At 47.8% G+C, this 18,143-nt stretch overlaps 2 protein-coding genes across 4 annotated transcripts in view; both read left to right on the forward strand.

The window, feature by feature from the left end:
- The first annotated feature begins 237 nt into the window (after positions 1-237).
- Positions 238-9,756, forward strand: DYNLRB1 (dynein light chain roadblock-type 1). The gene is made up of 4 exons (XM_027473112.3): positions 238-376; positions 3,554-3,629; positions 5,078-5,245; positions 8,686-9,756. The coding sequence occupies exons 1-4, from the start codon at positions 374-376 to the stop codon at positions 8,727-8,729; spliced, it is 291 nt and encodes a 96-aa protein (XP_027328913.1). The 5' UTR covers positions 238-373; the 3' UTR covers positions 8,730-9,756.
- Positions 9,757-13,307: 3,551 nt separating this feature from the next.
- Positions 13,308-18,143, forward strand: part of MAP1LC3A (microtubule associated protein 1 light chain 3 alpha) — a 54,158-nt gene continuing 49,322 nt past the window's right edge. The window contains exon 1 of one of the 3 annotated variants that reach the window (XM_072026279.1): positions 13,308-13,466. In XM_072026279.1, the coding sequence (XP_071882380.1) occupies positions 13,427-13,466 (40 nt within the window). In that variant the 5' untranslated portion in view covers positions 13,308-13,426. The remainder of the gene's footprint in view (positions 13,467-18,143) is intronic. The other 2 variants (XM_027473120.3, XM_027473118.3) reach the window with 2 other exon arrangements.

Consider the following 18,143-nt stretch of genomic DNA (forward strand, 5'->3'; position numbering starts at 1 on the left):
GTGACCCTCTGAGGGTCGCTGGCGCTGGCTCCAGGTCGGGGCAGGGGGCAGGGGTCGCGCTGAGGGGCCCTGCGGCGGGAGGAGCTTTACGACGCCTGCCGCCCGGCCTGCTGAAGGGCCGGTCTTCTGCTGCGCCAACCCCCGCCGCGTTTTTGTTTTGTTTTTTTTGCTGTTGGTTTTTCCTCAGAGTGCCGGGGGTGGCGGCGCCTCCCCGAGGCCACTTCCCGGTGGTGCCGTCACCGCCGCACCGGCCTAGGGGGCGCGCACGCGCGTGGCCCGGCCCTGCCGCCGCTGAAGTGCCGCGGATTGGGCGAGCGGGGGGCGCATGCGCGCAAGGCCGTGACTGGCGACGGGGCGGTGGCGGCGGCTCGCGATGGTGGGTGAGGCCGCGGGGGGGGCGCGCTTAGGCCGGGCTGCGGCTGGGGAGCCCGGGGAGCATCCTGGGGCTTCCGCTGGGCCGGGCCGGGCCGGGCCGGGCCGGTGGGGCTCGGGGCTCAGGGCCCGGGGCCGTGCGGTCCCGAGGCTGGGGCGGCTGGGGAGGGTGAATCGGCCTGTGTGAAGGCCGCCGGCTTCTTCGGTCTCGTGGTCCACAGAACCCGGAGCTTGTTTGTTTTGCTGTAACCGCACAAAAGGCTGCTTCCTGGTGAAACGTGTGGCCAGGTAGCTGACGGTAATAAAACCCCACACCATGCGTGGGAAACTTTTAAAGGAACAAATACTGGCCTCGATGGTAGATAGAAAACTGGCGTGTGCTGTTAAGACGCCTTTGTTAGGTGAGCGTGGGAGTTCAGGCCTCCTGGACAGAGCCGGGGGAATGAAGGCTGCCACTGTATGAGCTGGTTGCTGGCAGGTTTTATTCTCCTTCTCCCCAGTGCATCTCTGCTTTCCCATGTAGTCTCTTGTAGTTTTTCGGTCCTTTATTAAGATGAAGTTTTTGTTTAGTTAACAAGTTCAACAATTATTTTTTTTTTTTCTGTGTAGTGCCTCTGTAGCTGTGGTGAGTGGAGCTGGGTGAGCCCCGAGGCTCCTGTGTGTCACCAGGGCTCCCATGTGTTGGGCAGTAAGAGCACTTGGTCAGCATCGAGCTGCTAGAGCAGTTCACCCCTCAGTGAGTTAGGTTATCTGCTGGTTGTTAGAAGAATTTCAACATGGCGTAGTAGGTTTATGTGGCAAGGTTTTGGTAGCAGGGGGCCATGGAGGTGGCTTCTGTGAGAAGGATCTAGAAGCTGTTTGGTAAGGGTCCCACTGCTGACCAGAGCTGAGACAATAAGCGATGTTGTTTTGTGCCTCTGTGAGAGCATATTTAAGACAGGAAAAAAAACCGCTGTGCCACACAGCAGCTGGGAGAATGAGGGGTGAGAAACAGCCTTGCAGGTGCCAAAATCAGGGAAGGAGGAGGGGGAGAGGTGCCAGAGCAGAAGTCCTCTGCTGTGAGGACCATGGTGAAGCAGGATGTCCCCCTGCAGCCCATGGAGTACCACGGTGGAGCAGGGTTCCACACTGCAGCCCGTGGAGGAGACCACGGTGGAGCAGGTGGACCTGCACCAATAGAGGCTGCGGCCTGTGGAAGATTCCTGCTGGAGTAGATTCTGGGCTGGACCTGTAGCCTGTGGAGAGGAGCCCCCGCAGGAGCAGGTGACCTGGCAGGAGCTGCTGCCCGTAGGGGACCCAGGTTGGAGCAGTTTTCTCCTGAGGGGTGGACCCCATGGTACGGACCCATATCTGGAGCAGTTCTGGAAGAGCTGCTGCCTGTGGGAAGCCCACGCCGGATCAGTTCAGCAAGGACTGCATCCCATGGGAGAGACCCCACAGCACAGTGGAAGAGAATGACTGAGAAGGAGTGGTGGAGAAGAAGCACTATGGACTGACCATAACCCCCGTTCTTATGCGCTGCTTGGGGTGGTGGTGGGGGGAAGAGGTGGAAGAGGGTGGTTGGGGCGGAAGGTGCTTTTGGTTTCTTTCCTTTGTTTCTCGCTTCTCTAGCTTGCTAGTAATAAGCAATAAATCTTACTATCTCTATGTGCTGAGTCTGTTTTGCCCGTCACGATAATTACTGTGCGATCTCCTTGTCCTTATCTCAACCCTTGAGCCCTTTTCATTGTATTTTCTCCCTGTTCCTCTTTGAGGAGGGGGAGTGAGAGAGCAGGTGCGGTGGAGCTTGGTCGCCTGCCCAAGTAAAACCACCACACGTGGGTACAGTTCTGTCGGGATGCTTGTTTCCATCCAGATAGGCATGTTAAGGCCTGATGAAGTATTTGATTAATTAGGACTTGGAATCCAGCTAAATCAGGAAATTATTTCAAACTGAGCAGTGTGCCACCATATATCGCTCAGCATTTGTGCACATCGTAGTTTTTTTTTCCTCTTTCATTGTCTTCTACGTGGAAACAGTCTGGCATTCAAAAATTACCAAGGGCTTTGTCAAAGTGATTAAACTCAAATGTTTCTTTCAAGTATGTGACAAAAAACCTTTGTGAAGACACATTCCAGTGGTACCACGCTTGTAGCAGGGGGTTATCTTAACTACATATGCTAGTAGACCCTGCAGAAAGGTTGCCAAGAGCTCCGAAGCAGAAGCTGTCTTGTGATTGAATAAGTAGTTGGTTTGACAGAGGGTGGAGGTGGAGAGAGGGTTCCTTGCAGTGCCTAACAAATGTGGCATCTTGGCCAAGTGTCCTGTGTAGATCTCACCTTTACCCTGAGCTTAGATTACCCTTTTCTTCTGATCTGAATTGCTTCTTTCAGGATCTGAAAGATGCTGCATGCCTCTGTTTCCTTTAGTGAGAATCAGATATAACAAATGCCTTTTGAAGGGGATTTACCCAGCTGTGAAATGCTATGGCCGTCAGATCTTAGGGTTGTGCTGGAGAGCCCACAGACAGGTTTGGATTGATGGCTTATAGCAGTGTAAGATGTGCAGAAGGGGCTGAAAGCTCTCCTGAAGTTGATGGTGATTTTTACAGAGAAGGCAGTGGAATTAATGCCTTGCCTTTTTTTTTTTCTTTTTATTAAGTTGGTTTTCCAAAGTAGTAAATCGGTGATAGCTATACCAGCACGAATCATAATTGCAAATGCATAGCATTGTTCTTTTTCCTTTCACTTTTCTGATTTTCAATTGCTCTTAGCATTCATATAATAAATGCAAAGGTAGTCTTTTACTTAGGATATGTATTTTTGTGGTTTGTTCATACGTTCCATGTGTGTTTTCATACATGGTTTTTGCTTGGCACCTAAACTGTCACAGACTGACTGAGCCGACTTCCAGCTACGAGGTTGAGGAGGGAGAGAAAGATTAGAAGGGAGTTCAAGTTTATATAAACACTATCATAATCACAAATGAGTGAAGACAGATGGAAAGCAATATAAGGTCATGCAGAAAGATAAGGTCATGCAGAAAAGGTAGTACCAAAGCACACTTTGCTTTATAGAGAGGTGTAGGTAGTGCCTGTTTGAATTATATTTGGGCAGTTTTACTTTCAGACTCGTTATTACAAAGCATTAGTTTAAGCCAAACGGAAGCTGTGATCTTTTGATTTGTGCTTTGTTTTTGCAGGCTGAGGTGGAAGAAACACTGAAGCGAATTCAGAGCCAAAAAGGCGTGCAAGGAATCATCGTTGTTAATTCTGAAGGTATTGTGTCAGTCTGCTTCCTGAGGTTTTAACTTAGTCTGAGCATGTAGTTTAAGGACCACTGGTTGTACTACTTGCAGTTAAAGTCTCACCTTTGCACTTTACTGTAGTCAAAGTAGATAGATAATTGGCTACAAGAGAAAATGAATTTCCTTTTCTGGTTTTCTGCAAGCTCACTTTATTATTTCAGGAAATAAATGAAGCTGAAATCACAAAAGCTTGTACATGCCATGCCAGTGTTTGGGACTGGTCTGTCAGAGCCTCACCTTTTTGAGACGCTTTTATGGGTAGCACTGCAAGTTCTCATGACATCTGAAATGTTGCTGCTGTCCATGTCCAGAATGCCTTGGCAGACATGAGGACCACAGCTGCTGTCTCCTGCTGATGGCCTCATGGGACTCATAAGCTAGTTGCCTCTTTTTGGAGCCACTGAAGGGGTCGAATGCAGCAGACTTGTTCAGAGCACTCCAGATACACTGTGGGCAGCCCAGCTTGTTAAAATCATGCGATTACCAATTTAAAATGAATATTTCTTAGAAGTAATCCTTAGAAAAAATGATGAGTAGCAGCTATATGTGAATACACCGAAGATTGGACCGGTGCATACTTAGCCCTTGGTTATACAGTTTGTGTTTCTGCTTGCTGCTTTTTCATGATGGTTAATAATGGTTTGTGCTCTTCAGGCTGAAGTATGCTTACTTGAACATACACCTGCTGTGGTTTTTCTGCCATGATAGTATTTGGTAGTAGGCTATTGCATCAACCTTTTGATATTTGAGCTGGATTTTTGGCTGGCTTTTTATGAGGAAATGCATCTGATGGGTGGCAGTAGCATAAAGGAGGGAAGGCTCTGGCCAAACAGTGTGCATTGTGTCTGCATTCTTGGCTGGTGCACAGTAGTTGAACCTTGCAGGACTGCATGAGCTGTTACAGTTGTGCCTAAAAGCTTCAGCTTTGTATCTGTGGGATGCAGCTACTCATGTTCTCTAGAATCAATGCCTATCCCAGCCTAGCTTATGTGACTGTAGTTTAGCTGTGATATTCAGGAATCTGTCTGAAAAGATGAGCTGTCCCCCATCAGGAAACAAACTTGAAATGTTGATATTTCCACTCTCCCCCTAAAATACTTGGTTTTGTTTTTATTTATTTCTAATTTTACACCTCAAGTGAATAACTGAAAAAGCAAAAGTAAATCACTGATACAACTAGAGGTAAACAGTACTTTTCATCTGCAGCCGTGGTTACAGAATGTAGCGTCTGCACATCTTATTTCTGTTCACGTTCTTTTAAGCCTTAAAAAGAACACTCCTAATCCCGTTGCCTTGTTACAGCTGTAACACATGCATAGGGTCAATGGCCACAACAATTGGACATGGTGATACCCAAAGGAGAGGTAATTCTGGAGTTTTGTTACTGACCATTGCTGTCCCCATGGTGGCTTCTTGCAGGTATTCCTATAAAAAGTACTATGGACAACTCCACAACGATTCAATATGCAGGCCTAATGCACAGTTTTATCATGAAGGCAAGGAGCACTGTGCGAGACATTGATCCCCAAAATGACCTCACATTCCTGCGGATTCGCTCCAAGAAAAATGAAATTATGGTTGCACCAGGTAAGAGTGAGTGGGGTGAACTCAGGCATCAGAGAATCCAGCAGAATGCTTTTCTTGTGGGATTTGCCATAGTTCGGTGTTGCATGTTTTGTGGTGTAGAGACTGAGCCTGAGAAATGAGTTCTGCATGCTGCTGTTCTTTATAATATATACTCTACTCTATTCCAAAGGGTTTGTTTACTTTCTTCAGTTGAAGACTTTTATCATTGACCCTAAGTTTGCTTTTTAATATTTTAACGTGGGAAATAAGTTTTCATTTCATTTTCATAACAGTAGAAAGGATTAAATAGCATTTCGGAGCATGCAAAAGAGCTTGGAGCTTCTCATGCTTTGTGTTTTTCAATATGAAACCATGAGAACCAGAAAGGAATATTTTTTTAAATTTGAGAGCAATTTCAGTTCAGCAGTGACTGAGCAATAAAACAAACCAGTCTAATAGATATTCTGATCAAGAATTCTGATTTAGATTTGTTCAGTTGGAAGGTATCTACAAAGATCTTTGAATCCAACTGCCTGACTTCTTCAGGGCTATCCAAAAGCTAAAGCATGTTATCGAGGGCATTATCCAAATGCCTCTTGAACACTGACAGGCACTGGGCATCAACAACCTTGCTAGAAAGCCTCTTCCAACCTTTGACCACCCTCACAGTCCAGAATATTTTCCCGATGCCAGGTCGGACCCTCCCCTGGCACAGCTCTGTGCCCTTCCAGCACATCCTGCCATCGGTCCCCAGGGGGCAGAGATCGGCACCTCCTTGGGAAGCTGCAGAGAGCACCTCTTGGCCTACTTTCTTCCAGACTGGACCACCAAGGTGCACTCAGCCTCTCCTCACAGGACAGGCCTTCCAGCCCTTTTTCCAGCTTTGTTGCCCTCCTCTGGACACTTTTAAGGACCTTAACATCTTCTTCACACTGTGGGGCCCAGAACTGCACACAGTATTCCAGGCAAGGCCCCACCAACAGAAAACAGTCAATCACCTCATTTGTCCGGCTGGCTGTGCTGTGTTTAATGCACCCCAAAATGCATTTTTTTCCCCCTTGGCTGCCAGGCCTCCTGCTAAGCTGCTGTCCCCAGCACCCCCAGGCCCCATCCTGCTGAGCTGCTCTCCAGCCATGCATCTCCCAGGCTGTGCCCGTGTCCGGCACTGCTCCGCCCCAGGGGCAGCACCTGGCCTTTCCCTTTGTTGACTGCCCAGTGCTCCCATCTATCCAGATCCCTGTGCAAGGCGTCTGCAGGGAGTCAGCAGCACCTCCCAGTTCAGTGCCATCACCAAACTTGCTGAGAATGTGTCCCACTCCTGCCTGTTTATCACTGATAAAGATGCTGAACAGGCCTAGCCCTAGAAATGAGCCCTGGGGACCACCAGTTACACTGACAGGCTGTTGCTTCCTGGGTCTTCTCTCATGCCCTTGTAGATGTGTGTGACATTGGCTACCTTCCAGTCAGCAGGGATCTCCTCTGGTTCCCACAGCCTTTGGTAAATTGTTGGAAGGGGTCCAGCTATAATGTCGACTAATTCCTTCAGCACTGTGGGGTGAATCCTGTCAAGCCCCATGGACTCGAGTACTGAAATTGTAAGGGACCAGTTGTATCAGCTGGTGAGTCTAAGGTGTATCATTACTATCAAAGACAGAGGCAAAAAAGGCATTAGATGCCTCCACCTTTTCCATCATTCTTATTAGTTTAGGTGATCATCATCATCAAGTATTAGTACAATGTTTTCCTTAGATTCCTCTTGCTGTTGATGTTCTTAAAAAAGCCTATTTTGTTGTCTCACACCATGCTGTCCAGCATCAACTCAGGCAGAGCTTTGGCTTTTCTCCTTTTTCTCCCTGTAGTTTTGAACTGCAGCTTTGTCATCTCACTGTGAAGCCTAACTATGCTACCAGTGGTCATGTATTTTCTTTTTCTGCCCAACTTCCAAGAGGAGTTCCCTGTTCAGCCAAGTCTTCTGCCCCCCTTACTTGACTTGTGACACAATGGGATTGCCTGCTCCTGGGCTTTTAAAAGGTGGTTCTTAAAAAGCGACCAGCTCTCATGGACACCTAACCCCACTGAAGCACATTCCTGGGGAATGTGCTACTAACAGGCGTTACTAACTAGTGCCTGGAGGAACTTCAAGTCTGCTCTCTTAAAGTCCAGGCTGGCAACTCTGCCGACCTTTTACTTCATTACAGCAAAAATTTTGGATTCACCTAATTCATGAACACTATGGCAAAGACAGCCCACATACTGTCACAGTTCCCATAAGGCCTTCCCTGTTGTCCTTTCCCACTTGGCTCACACAGTACTTGGGGCAGGAAGTTATCTTTAACATGCTTTAGGAATGTCCCAGACTTGCTTCTCAGTTTGTATGGGAAGTTGAAGTCTCCCATAAGGACAAGGTCAACTGATCGCAAGATTTCCCCCTATTGCCTATAGGGCTCATCCATGCCTGGATGGACAGTCAGTAGTAGAACCCCCTGATGACATCTGCTTTGCCATTCATCCCCTTAATTCTCAACCAGACGTTCTGTGCCGTGTTATCCCCAGCAGCAAGGGTTGGGTCTCATCCCTGCTGCATATACGGTGCAACACCCCTGCCCTGCCTGTCACTCCCAAACAGCCGAGCACACCCATCCCGGCATGCTGGCTGTGGGACACATCCCGCCGCTTTGGCTTAAAAGAGGGAAGGTAGCATGGGACAGGTGTACTCCTGAGTCATGGAGTATAGCTGCCTTTTCTTCAGGAGGTGCCCTCAGTATTTAATTAAATTATGAAATCAGTAAATCAGTGCTCTCAGTATTTCATCAAATTATGAAACGGGAAGCAATGAAATGAGTGTGGTTCATTAATGTGGCAAGAATGCAGCTTTGTTCCTTTCATACTGCATCTGCTCTGTCGTGGGATTGTGCTGATGGGAGGGCAAAGAAGAGGACTGCAGCTCCGTCAGGCTGCTCCGTGGGGAGAAGGCAGCACTTGAGAATGAGAGGCTGTGGGGTTTATGCTGGTGCAGCTTCCAATATGCAGCTTTCCATATGGAAGAAGATCAGAGGAATAACCATTGCTCCAGAACAAATACATCTATAACTGCTTCAGCCTAGCAGTCTGCCTGTGAGATATGGAAAATCATTAGCTTGCAACACCTATTTTAGCTAAATTATTTTATTTGCTAGTTACGGTTATTCCTTAGGCACACGTTAAGTTACCTTCAAATGGCTTGTGAACATGAAGTTTCTGAAGTTGAGACTTCTCCTTTCTAAAAGTTGAAATAAGTGCTCTGACATGTCAAACATGTTCTGCTCATTGACGATAAATGTCAGAACTCAGTAGTTCCAACTGCATATTGGTGGGATATGGAAAAATGCTGAAAGTTACTTTTGCTAAATGCAGGAATGTTTTTCTTTGGCTGTGAACAAATACCAGCAATGAAAGAATATTCTTTTTCTTTTCTGTTCCAGATAAGGACTACTTCCTGATTGTCATCCAGAATCCTACTGAATGATTACACTAACTTGATATGTTTTTTCCCCCCTTTGCCCAACTATTTTTTAATTTAATGGTAAAGAGTAGAACATTAGTGTTAACTTGGCTGTGCCACTTCTGTAATATCTGAAAAAAAAACAAAAGCAAATGTATCTGTTGTTTACAAATAGAAAAAAAGTGGTTTCTTCTGTTATCACAAGTCATTTTGAGAAGGAGTTGGTGAATTAGGATCAGGTGACTTAAACAGTAAAAAATGCAACAGATTGTTTTGAATAGTTAAGAAGATAATATAAAAAAATCTAATAAGGTTCTAAAAATTATTCTTTGTACATTTCCATGTTCCTGTTACAACTATTTGAGTTAAACTTTTACACTTATTACTTTTGAATTACTGTAAATATGAAACCTGCCTATCCTCTTGTTCTCTCTGTTGGTTTTGCAAGTTACTTTGGAAAAGTAACTGGTCGTATTAAATTAAAAAGTGTCATCAGTGATTGTTTTTGTCTTGTTTCCCTTTTCTTGTAAGGATTGTAATTGTCGTGATTGACTGAGATTTTTCTTCAAGAAGTAGAACTTTCATAGGACTATTTTTACCAATCTGTTGCTTTCTCTGAGTGATTTATTTTAAGTCCATGTGCTATGTATTTATAATTGCCTCATATGTTGGAGCATTTTCCTGTCAATTCCTTTTTTGTCTCAGAACAGAGATGTGCGGTGACTGAGTGAGGCCATTAATGCTGCCTGTGGGTGCTCTTGGGTTATCACATTTCAGTAGCTGATTCAATCTGATATCTCGCTTTGGTATTTTTTTTTGTTAATGGCTGTTAAAAACAAAAATGCTCATCTGGTTCCTCCAAAATAATAAAGGGGTTATTTTTCGTAGCCTTGAAAAAGTTTTGAATTTGCATGCAGAGCTCCAGGATTTGTGCAAAACGTGTACATTGAAGATGTATGCCACGTGTGACAGACACAACTCTGCCTTGTACTGAAATTGTCTTAACGATGTGCAGAACATCATAGCCCAGATTAAAAAATCATGCATATTGCATTGTGCTGCTTTTTTTTTTTTTCCCTGTGTCCCCGAGTAGCTCAATACTGGGAACTGCTTCAGCAGGGAGCAGTGCCCAGGCAGCCCCCTCATTCCCAAGGCTCCTTCGTCCCATGGGAGCAGGAGGGGCTTTCTGCTCTTCTGCCTGCTTGGGCAGCAGCCTCCTCGCACACATGGCCGCAACTAGAAGTGATGAGATGGGAGGTTTTATCAGCATGAAAAGTAATTTCCCCTAAGGTGCACCTGAGCAAAGAGGGACAGCCTACGTGTGTGAAACATGCTGTATAATTACGGAGAAAACCTAAACTGAGTAACTGCAGTTTTATTAGGGAATGCTGTTTCTTGTGCTGGTGAGGGATCACTCCTGATTGATGTATCTGTATTAGCAAAAGTGTGTATCCTGGGTTTACCCCTGCATTCTGAAAATTGTGAGCAGTACTTGGGAATGTGTGATAACTGTCCAATTCTACACAAAGAAACAAACTTGGAATTTATGGCTGATCTCAGCAGATTGGGGAATATTCCAGGTGATTGGTTGCGGTGTGATTTTGGAGACTAGTAAAAATGTTGGTGTTGACCTGTATGTTTTTCTGGATTTCAGAGCACAAAGTATGGTGTGTGTATGTGGTGACTCAAACAGCTAAGGTAACCTGAGTGTTCTGCATTTTTCAGTGTGTTTTCAGACTTGGCCATTAATTTTAAACTGCTCCTATTTTTTTTTCAGTTAATGTTTATGACCATGATGTCTAGAAATGCTTTTTGGAAGAGAACCACATTTTTAACTTCTAATTATGTAAAGTGGTCAGTCTTGCAGCACCCAGTTGTGGGCACTTGTCAGTATTTTGGGCATCTCAGCTGTCATCATGATGATTCAGTGTCGACTGTTGCACTCTGTTTATGAACCATTTCTCCCATCAGCAGATGTCTGACCACACTAAATTGGTGTAGCCCTGCAATCGCATTTTATGCCAAGAAGTGACTAATGTAAATAACTATCTCCTAGTCTTAGAAATCTGACAAATAACTCACATAGCACATATTTACTGGCACTTCTATTACTGAATCATGGTTTGAGCCATATCATCTAATCAGTGAATAGAGTCTGAAATCACACTCTGTATTTGGAGTAGTTCCTGATATACAACAGCTTGTTTAAAGCATGTTATCTGCTATGATTTAATTGAATGTTGTCTCTCAAAAAAATGATCTCCAGCAAGCTGAAACCTTTGGATAATAATTGAATAGTGAAGCAGTGCAGAATAAAAATGTGGCTTCGGTTGTCTCCTTTATCTTCTGTTGATCATAGCCAGATAAATGTTTCCCTGGAGGTAGTGACCTGCTGATGTGCTTTGACTTCCCCTAGCAGGTGGCAATGTTGCTCTTTTCAAAATGGGAGAATTTCTGCAGTGTCCTGCATTCTTTTGGACATTTCCTTAAGGGTAGCTATCCTCCTAATGGTTCCATATCACATCTGAGTTAAGGATAGAGTGTTGAGTTTTTGTCCTTCCCCTCCCCCCTTTTAACAATCTGTAATAAATAACCTTATTACAAAACAAAGATGCACACTTTCTGCATTGCATTGAGATCATAAACTTCTAGTGAAATCACAGAGTTCCTGCCATATGCTGATTTTTTTTCCTCTCCAAGGACTGGTAGCAATCTGACTAAAATATACTCAGGGACTTGAGTAAAAGGGTCTTGAAGCTTGTTTTGGACTCTCTGGAGGTGTGTCATATCCAACTGGTGAGAGCAGGGCCTTGCTAATGCTGTGCTTGTGCCACCTGTCATTACAAGTTCATTCATTTTATTTCATTATTTTAAAGGAAAGGTTGTGGATCAAGTTGAAGAGTAACTACCCCCATTTAGGTAGTCATTATGGAGAAAAAGTGTCTTACTTGGATCAGGAACATCAAAGACAAAACGGTCTGGCTGGAAGCAGTTCTTCTACAAGCAAATTAGAGGTGGACTTCGCTTTTCCTAAGTTACCTTAATGAGATCAAAGAAGGAGATTGGGTGACATTTTGCTTGTCCTGTGTTTGCTGAGTTTGGGCCTAGTCATTCATATGGTAAAAGTACTGACAAGAGCAAATTGAGGACAAACAGAGGGATAAGCTGTTCTAGTCTTTTTTTCCTAGCCAGAAGTGGTGATTCAGAGGAGGGCTTGAATAACTTTTGTGCTCTGTGCTTTTGAGCTGCTTTGTGTTAATGGTTGGAGACTGGCCTAGTTTGCTGTCTTTGAGAAGTGAATTTTCATGGGTCCCTATCTGAAGGCAGAGGAAGCACCTGCTGTGAAGACAGAAGAAGAAAAAAAATAAAACTGATGCATTAACAAGTCAATGAAAAGTTTGGGAAGCTTGAGGTATGGCTCTGGGCTGTGAGCAGCAGCACTTACTGCCTCCATTCCTCTACTAGAGCCTCAACATTTTAGGACCACAAAAGCTAGACTTGCAGAAATTAATCTTCTGTGGATCTTCAGACAAGTTGTGTGCAAGATTTTTCAGGAAAGCTGAGGCTGGAGGGAATAAAAACCCTCCTTCAACCATGTCCCACTTATGTAAGTACAATAACATGCTGAGAAGCTCCAGAGCTTCCGTGCATGTGTCTTCTCCCATTCAAGGTGTATAAATAATGTTTTGTGGAATTATGGCCCTAGTCCTGTAAGCTGGTCTGCATGGATAAAATCAGAGATCGAATCGCTAAAATAGAAAGTGTTCCTTGTGCCTTCAAAAAGGGGTTAGCACTTTATAACAACAGTAATAAATCCTTCACCTGAGCGTGCAGTCTGTAAAGTTAATCAGCTTGCCCTAAGTCAACATCACTACTTCTGCTTATATATTTTCTGGTTAGACTTGGGTGTATTTTGGAAATGAACGTCTTTGCCTGTGTCTTTCTTACAGCGGTGAACTGAAGACTTTACATTTGTTCATCAATACCAATTTTGTGTGAGCAGGAAGTACCCATTGCTTTAGCCCTGAAAATAATTTGTTTCCTTTGTCGGGTAAACCCTACAAGGAGAAAGTACTTTGTTAGGTTTTAGTTAAATATTTTTTGTGTAAATAGGTGACAGTGATCAGCATTAAAAATAAAATTTAAAAATAAAAAACATGCTTCTGTGTCCTTCTTATAACTGATGGTGTCTCTCCTTCACCGTTCTGTGCCTGCCCTGTGAGCAGCGCACAGCTTGCGTCGCAGCGCGCGTTGAGGAGGCCGGCGCAGCGCCGTTCCCCCGCGGCGCACTGCCGCCCCGCTCGCTGCCGGCGTTGATTTGCTCGCGGCAGCTCCGCGCGGAGGCTGCGGTGGCTGCAGCCGCCCCGCGCCCTGCAGCCGCCCCGCGCCCTGCAGCCGCCCCGCGCCCTGCAGCCGCCCCGCGCCCTGCAGCCGCCCCGCGCCCTGCAGCCGCCCCGCGCCCTGCAGCCGCCCCGCGCCCTGCAGCCGCCCCGCGCCCTGCAGCCGCCCCGCGCCCTGCAGCCGCCCCGCGCCCTGCAGCCGCCCCGCGCCCTGCAGCCGCCCCGCGCCCTGCAGCCGCCCCGCGCCCTGCAGCCGCCCCGCCCTCCGGTAGCAGAGGCCCCGCCCCTCAGGCGTGCCGCGGTGACGTCACCGCCCCGCTCCGCCGCAGCGCCCGCCGCACGGAGCCGCCGCCGGCAGCCGCGCTCCGGCCCAGCCCCGCCATGCCCTCGGACCGGCCCTTCAAGCAGCGCCGCGCCTTCGGTGAGCCCCGCCCGGGCCCTGAGCCGTGGGGACGGCTCCGCGGGGGGCGGCCGGGCGGCGCCTGGCCGCGGTGCCCGGTCACGCGTGGTGGGAGCGGGGCAGGGGTTGGGGCTGAGCTCGGGGGACCCACGGCCACCGGGCCTCCCGGCTGGCCCCGGGGGGCGAGCAGGGCGGGGAGGGCCTGGCCTGGGGCTCGGGGACGAAGGGAAGGGAAGGGAAGGGAAGGGAAGGGAAGGGAAGGGAAGGGAAGGGAAGGGAAGGGAAGGGAAGGGAAGGGAAGGGAAGGAAGACCTGCGCCGCACCGTGCCCCGCAGCCCCCCGGGGAGCTGCTTTTCGCCCCGGCCGCCCGGCGCGGGGGCGGCTCCCCGGAGCTCTGAGCCCTGCGGGTTCCTCCCTCACCTCCCGGGCGCGGCGTTGTGCAGGGGCAGGCGGCGCCTGCCGTGGAAGGCGCCGGGCCTGGTTGCCGAACCGATGGTGAAACCGGGTGGAACGCCAGCTGCTGCTTCTCCTGACCTCTGCCAGCTGACGCTGGGGAACAGGCGTGTTTCTGGCGGTCACGTCCCGAGCAGGGAGGGATCATCTGGGCGTTACTGCCAGGTGATGCCCAAACGAGGGCTACTGGTGCCAAACAGGAACTTGGGTGTCAGGTGCTGGTTAGGGCATGTTTCCTACACGAGGCTTTAAAACCGGAGCTTTTTCCTCCCAAAGTGCTGAGCCAGCCACTCACTGCTTTTCTCTTGCAAACTGTAACTGTTTGGCAACTTATTGTCACAACCCTTCCAGCCTTGAGCAGTTACCCAGCCTCCTCAGGCTGCAGCGACCCATCCAAGTAAACATGCACTAACAAAAATCAGGTCTGCTGCCTAGGGGATGCTTGCTTTGCTCACTGCTGTCTTATACTCTATTCTCCTAAGCTCTTTGTTAAAAGCAATAAAGTCCTAAATCAAACCCTTATTAAGTACCTATTGCCAAACTGGTGAGAATCAGCTTATCACAGTCAGGAGGAGTCTGGCTTGTGCCTTTCCACATTGCTCAGACTTCACGCAAACCTGAAGGAAAACAAAATCCAAGTCTCAGAGCAGTTAAAAGAAAGCAGGATTAAAATAGCCTGACAGGGAAAGAGGGGGATGAGGGAGTTTGGTGCTGGTAACTGCCTGTGCTGCCTGTTTCTGTGTATTTTCCTCTGCCCTTTTGCTCCCTCAGCTGACTGTTTTGCAGAGCTTGGCCAGGAGGAGGGGAAGGAGGAGGAGGCCTGGCAGCCCACGCAGTTGCTTTGGGTCAGGGCTGGAATTGCTCGGTTGGAGAAAGTAAATACAGCTTGTTTTCATCGTCAAATCATTACACAACAGGAGCAGGAAGTGATTGTTTACAATGCAGTTGGAGAGGGCTGATGGAAAATATTTCCAGGGACACTGTACCCTCAGAATGGCTTAATCTTTAAGGCTTCAAAACTTTAGAGAACTGGAACAGTTCCAAAAAAACAGAAAATGGAGAGTCAGGAATATGGTTGTTTACAAAAGCTGCCCAGGCTCTGGCTTGCTTGCTTTCACAGCAAGTGGCTTGCTTAGGTCTTGGACTGCCACTTCTTAGTGAGGATCCTGCTTTTCTCCGTGCCCATTTTCCCCTTGTAGTTTTGATAGCGAGATTTATTTTTCCATTGAGTTTCTTCTGTTTGTTCATCTGCTTTATCTTGTGTCTATTCTGAATAAATTATCCGGATTCCTGCCCATTGTGGTTGAGGACTTGAAAAAGGAACTGTATGAGAAACACCAAAGGTTGGAGATGAGGCATGCTGAGGGCACAGAGTCTGGCTTTCCCTGTGATCCAAAGTACAGTGAGAGAGTGAGGTGCCTTGAGCTTCTTCAGCCCTTGGCATATCTGCAGCAGGGAATCTTTGGTCTGGATGCATGGGGGTAAAATCTGGTGATGACCCTCAGCTCCCCCACGCTAATCCTTTCTGGGGATGCTGAGGCTGCCGTGTTCTGCTTAGTCAGGCCCATTGCAGGAGTCCATAACAGTTTCCAGAACAAAGCTGTGGTCTGTGGCAAAGGAACAGGGTGTGTCCTGGCTGCAGCTGCATGTGCACTGCCCGATGACACCGTCACACATCCTGTGAGGAGCATGAGTCCTCCAGCGGGTTAGGTGGCAATGATGCCTCCCACTGCTCTCAGAGGGATTGTTTTGCAGTGTCAGTCCTGCTGTTGAGAGACTGCCAGCAAGCTTCAGGCTTTGTTTTCGCTGCGGTGTGTAACTGGTGTGAGTATGGACATGAACCTTCCACCTCACCAGCCGGTCAGCCGAGCTCAGGTCTCGTAGTGAGCCAGCCTTGTGCCCTGGTGTCCTGCTGAAATTGAGACACTTTGTGAGGAGACATGTACGTGTGTGTCCTGGAGCCCCTGGCTGGGTGACAGACTGAGGTTTGACCTCAGCCTCTACACACTGAATATTCCCATTCTGGATTCAGTTCCCTGGGAGACTTGCCTTCAGGTCTGAGAATGCACATCTCTTTACAGAAAAGGCAGCAATAGGTGAGAGCAGCATGTAGAACTGAATTCCCTCTCCTCTTGGCTCCAGGGAAAAATAAAGCATTGCCTTCTCCGGGGACTTGCCTAGTATAAGCTGGCCAAGCTTGTATCAGTTGAAAGACCACCAGTGGACAAACTGTCTCTGCCATGTGCCATCCTGTGCTTGTCATACCTGTTTTGCGTAATGGTCACTTGGAAAACATCCTGGTCTTGTTCTGAGGTTGATTGCAGGGTCAGCTTGTCCTCACGCGCTGTGCTTTGAGCGCTCACGCTCTTGCAGCTGTGCTTTAACAGACGGGGCTCCTTGAAGTGAGGTTTGCTGTTTCACCTTGATGCCTGGTGGCATCTACCTGCTTGTATTAATCGCTGAGGATGTTCTGTGACGTGATTTGATGTGGGGTTGATTAACAGCATTGACAAAAATATTTGTACAAGAGGAGTTATGTTGAAAACAAATGCCAGTGAGATGTACAGACTGCAAATATTTATTTTAAATAGTGTGTGTGTATATATATATATATATATATATATATATATATACAATGAAAGCTCCCAACTGGCAGATGGGAATAATAAGGCCTGTGTGTCTCTCGGTCCTTACTTGATACTTTTTTCACTACAAAAAATGAAGATAACCCCTCCAACCAGAAGGGCAGAGGTTCCAATGAGTCCTGGACTGGTGAATTCACCTCTGCCACTGCTGAGCTGTGGCCACAGCCTGGTCATTGCCCTTGGCCTCACCCTGCCTTCTGCTGCCAGTCGTGGGGGGACCGCTGCCACCAGAGCCCTGCAGGAGGTCTCCCAGGACATCACCCTGCTTGTGCCACCACCTGTGGCCGACCACTGTGTGTACACACCACTAACTGGTTGGGCCCTGCAAATCTCTGCGTGTTCAAGCATGCTTGTGTGCAAACAGCAATGACCCAACCTCTGTACATGTGCAGATGTGTTCTGCCTTGTGGTTGTCAGGAGCGCCAGTCCTTTGAGCAACTTGAAGCATCCTGAGTGGTTCTGAGAAATGTGAGTACATTCCTGCTATCCTGGAGGCTCGGGAGTGCGGAGAACAAACAAAAGGCAGAGGGAAGCCCTTGCAGAGGACAGACTTCTGGCTGTTCATAAGAAAGGAACTTGTTCTTTTTCCAGGGTTAGTGAAACTGTGACTAAACATTGAGCAAAAAAAGACGGTTCTTTATCTGGAGCTCTGATGTAAACACAGTGTGTACAATCCAGACATGGCACAGAAGGTATGACTTGTTTGTCCCCCATGCTCAGGGGAGGAGCTTTCAACATCTGCTTTCTCCTTCTCTGTTTCTTGTCCTTTTTACACGGTCCCTGTCCTTGGAAGCAGAGCTATTGGCTCCTCAGTGCCATTTTGTAGCAATGGTGCACTAAAGCTGGTTGAGAAACAACAGCGTTACTTGGTTAACTTCATCTGAGGGGAAGAGAAAACATCTGGTCTGATGTAACAAGACAGTGATTTCTTCTCCTGACTGAGTACATTACATCCATCCTCTCTGTGGCATCCAGGCTAATGCTTCCAGCTGCCCTTGGGCTGTAAGTGAAGAGGGGAGGTCGAGGATCCAAACCCCTGCAGTGCCGTTCAGTGTAGCAGGGCCCCTTCTCTTGGCCTGCATGCAGCTTCTCAAGGGTGGGCTCAACAAGGAAGTACAGGAGCATCTTCCACTGGTCCCCTGTGCCAGGTCCGCTGCAAAGCTGTCTGTGTGTGTGGAGCAGAGCTGTATCTTCCTCATAACGCCCCCCGTCACGTCACAATGATGTGACTCCAGACTTCTCCATCTCTCTTCATTTCGCTGTGTGTGCTGGAGCATACAGCGCCTGCACTGCTGCGTTGGGGATGTCCCTGGGCAGGTGCAGAGAGGAGAAGCCCTGAATTGCCCCATCTGAACGATGGAGGCCTGGTGTTCCCCTTGTGTGTTCCATGGCAGGGGGACACAGAGCTGTGTGACCAGGAATCAAGTCTCTTGGCGTGAGTTTAGACTTAGCAGCAGCTGCTGCATGGCTCTGCTTGGCGACGAGCTGAGCCCTTACCACAGATGTGACAGATACAAAATCCTCCCTGGAGGTAGGCTCGAAATCGTGCTCACATTGTGAAACCACTAAGAAAATGGAGCGTGATTCCTGTTTAATCTAT

The sequence above is a fragment of the Anas platyrhynchos genome, chromosome 21, assembly GCF_047663525.1.
Source record: "Anas platyrhynchos isolate ZD024472 breed Pekin duck chromosome 21, IASCAAS_PekinDuck_T2T, whole genome shotgun sequence".
NCBI classification, from domain to species: Eukaryota; Metazoa; Chordata; class Aves; order Anseriformes; family Anatidae; genus Anas; species Anas platyrhynchos.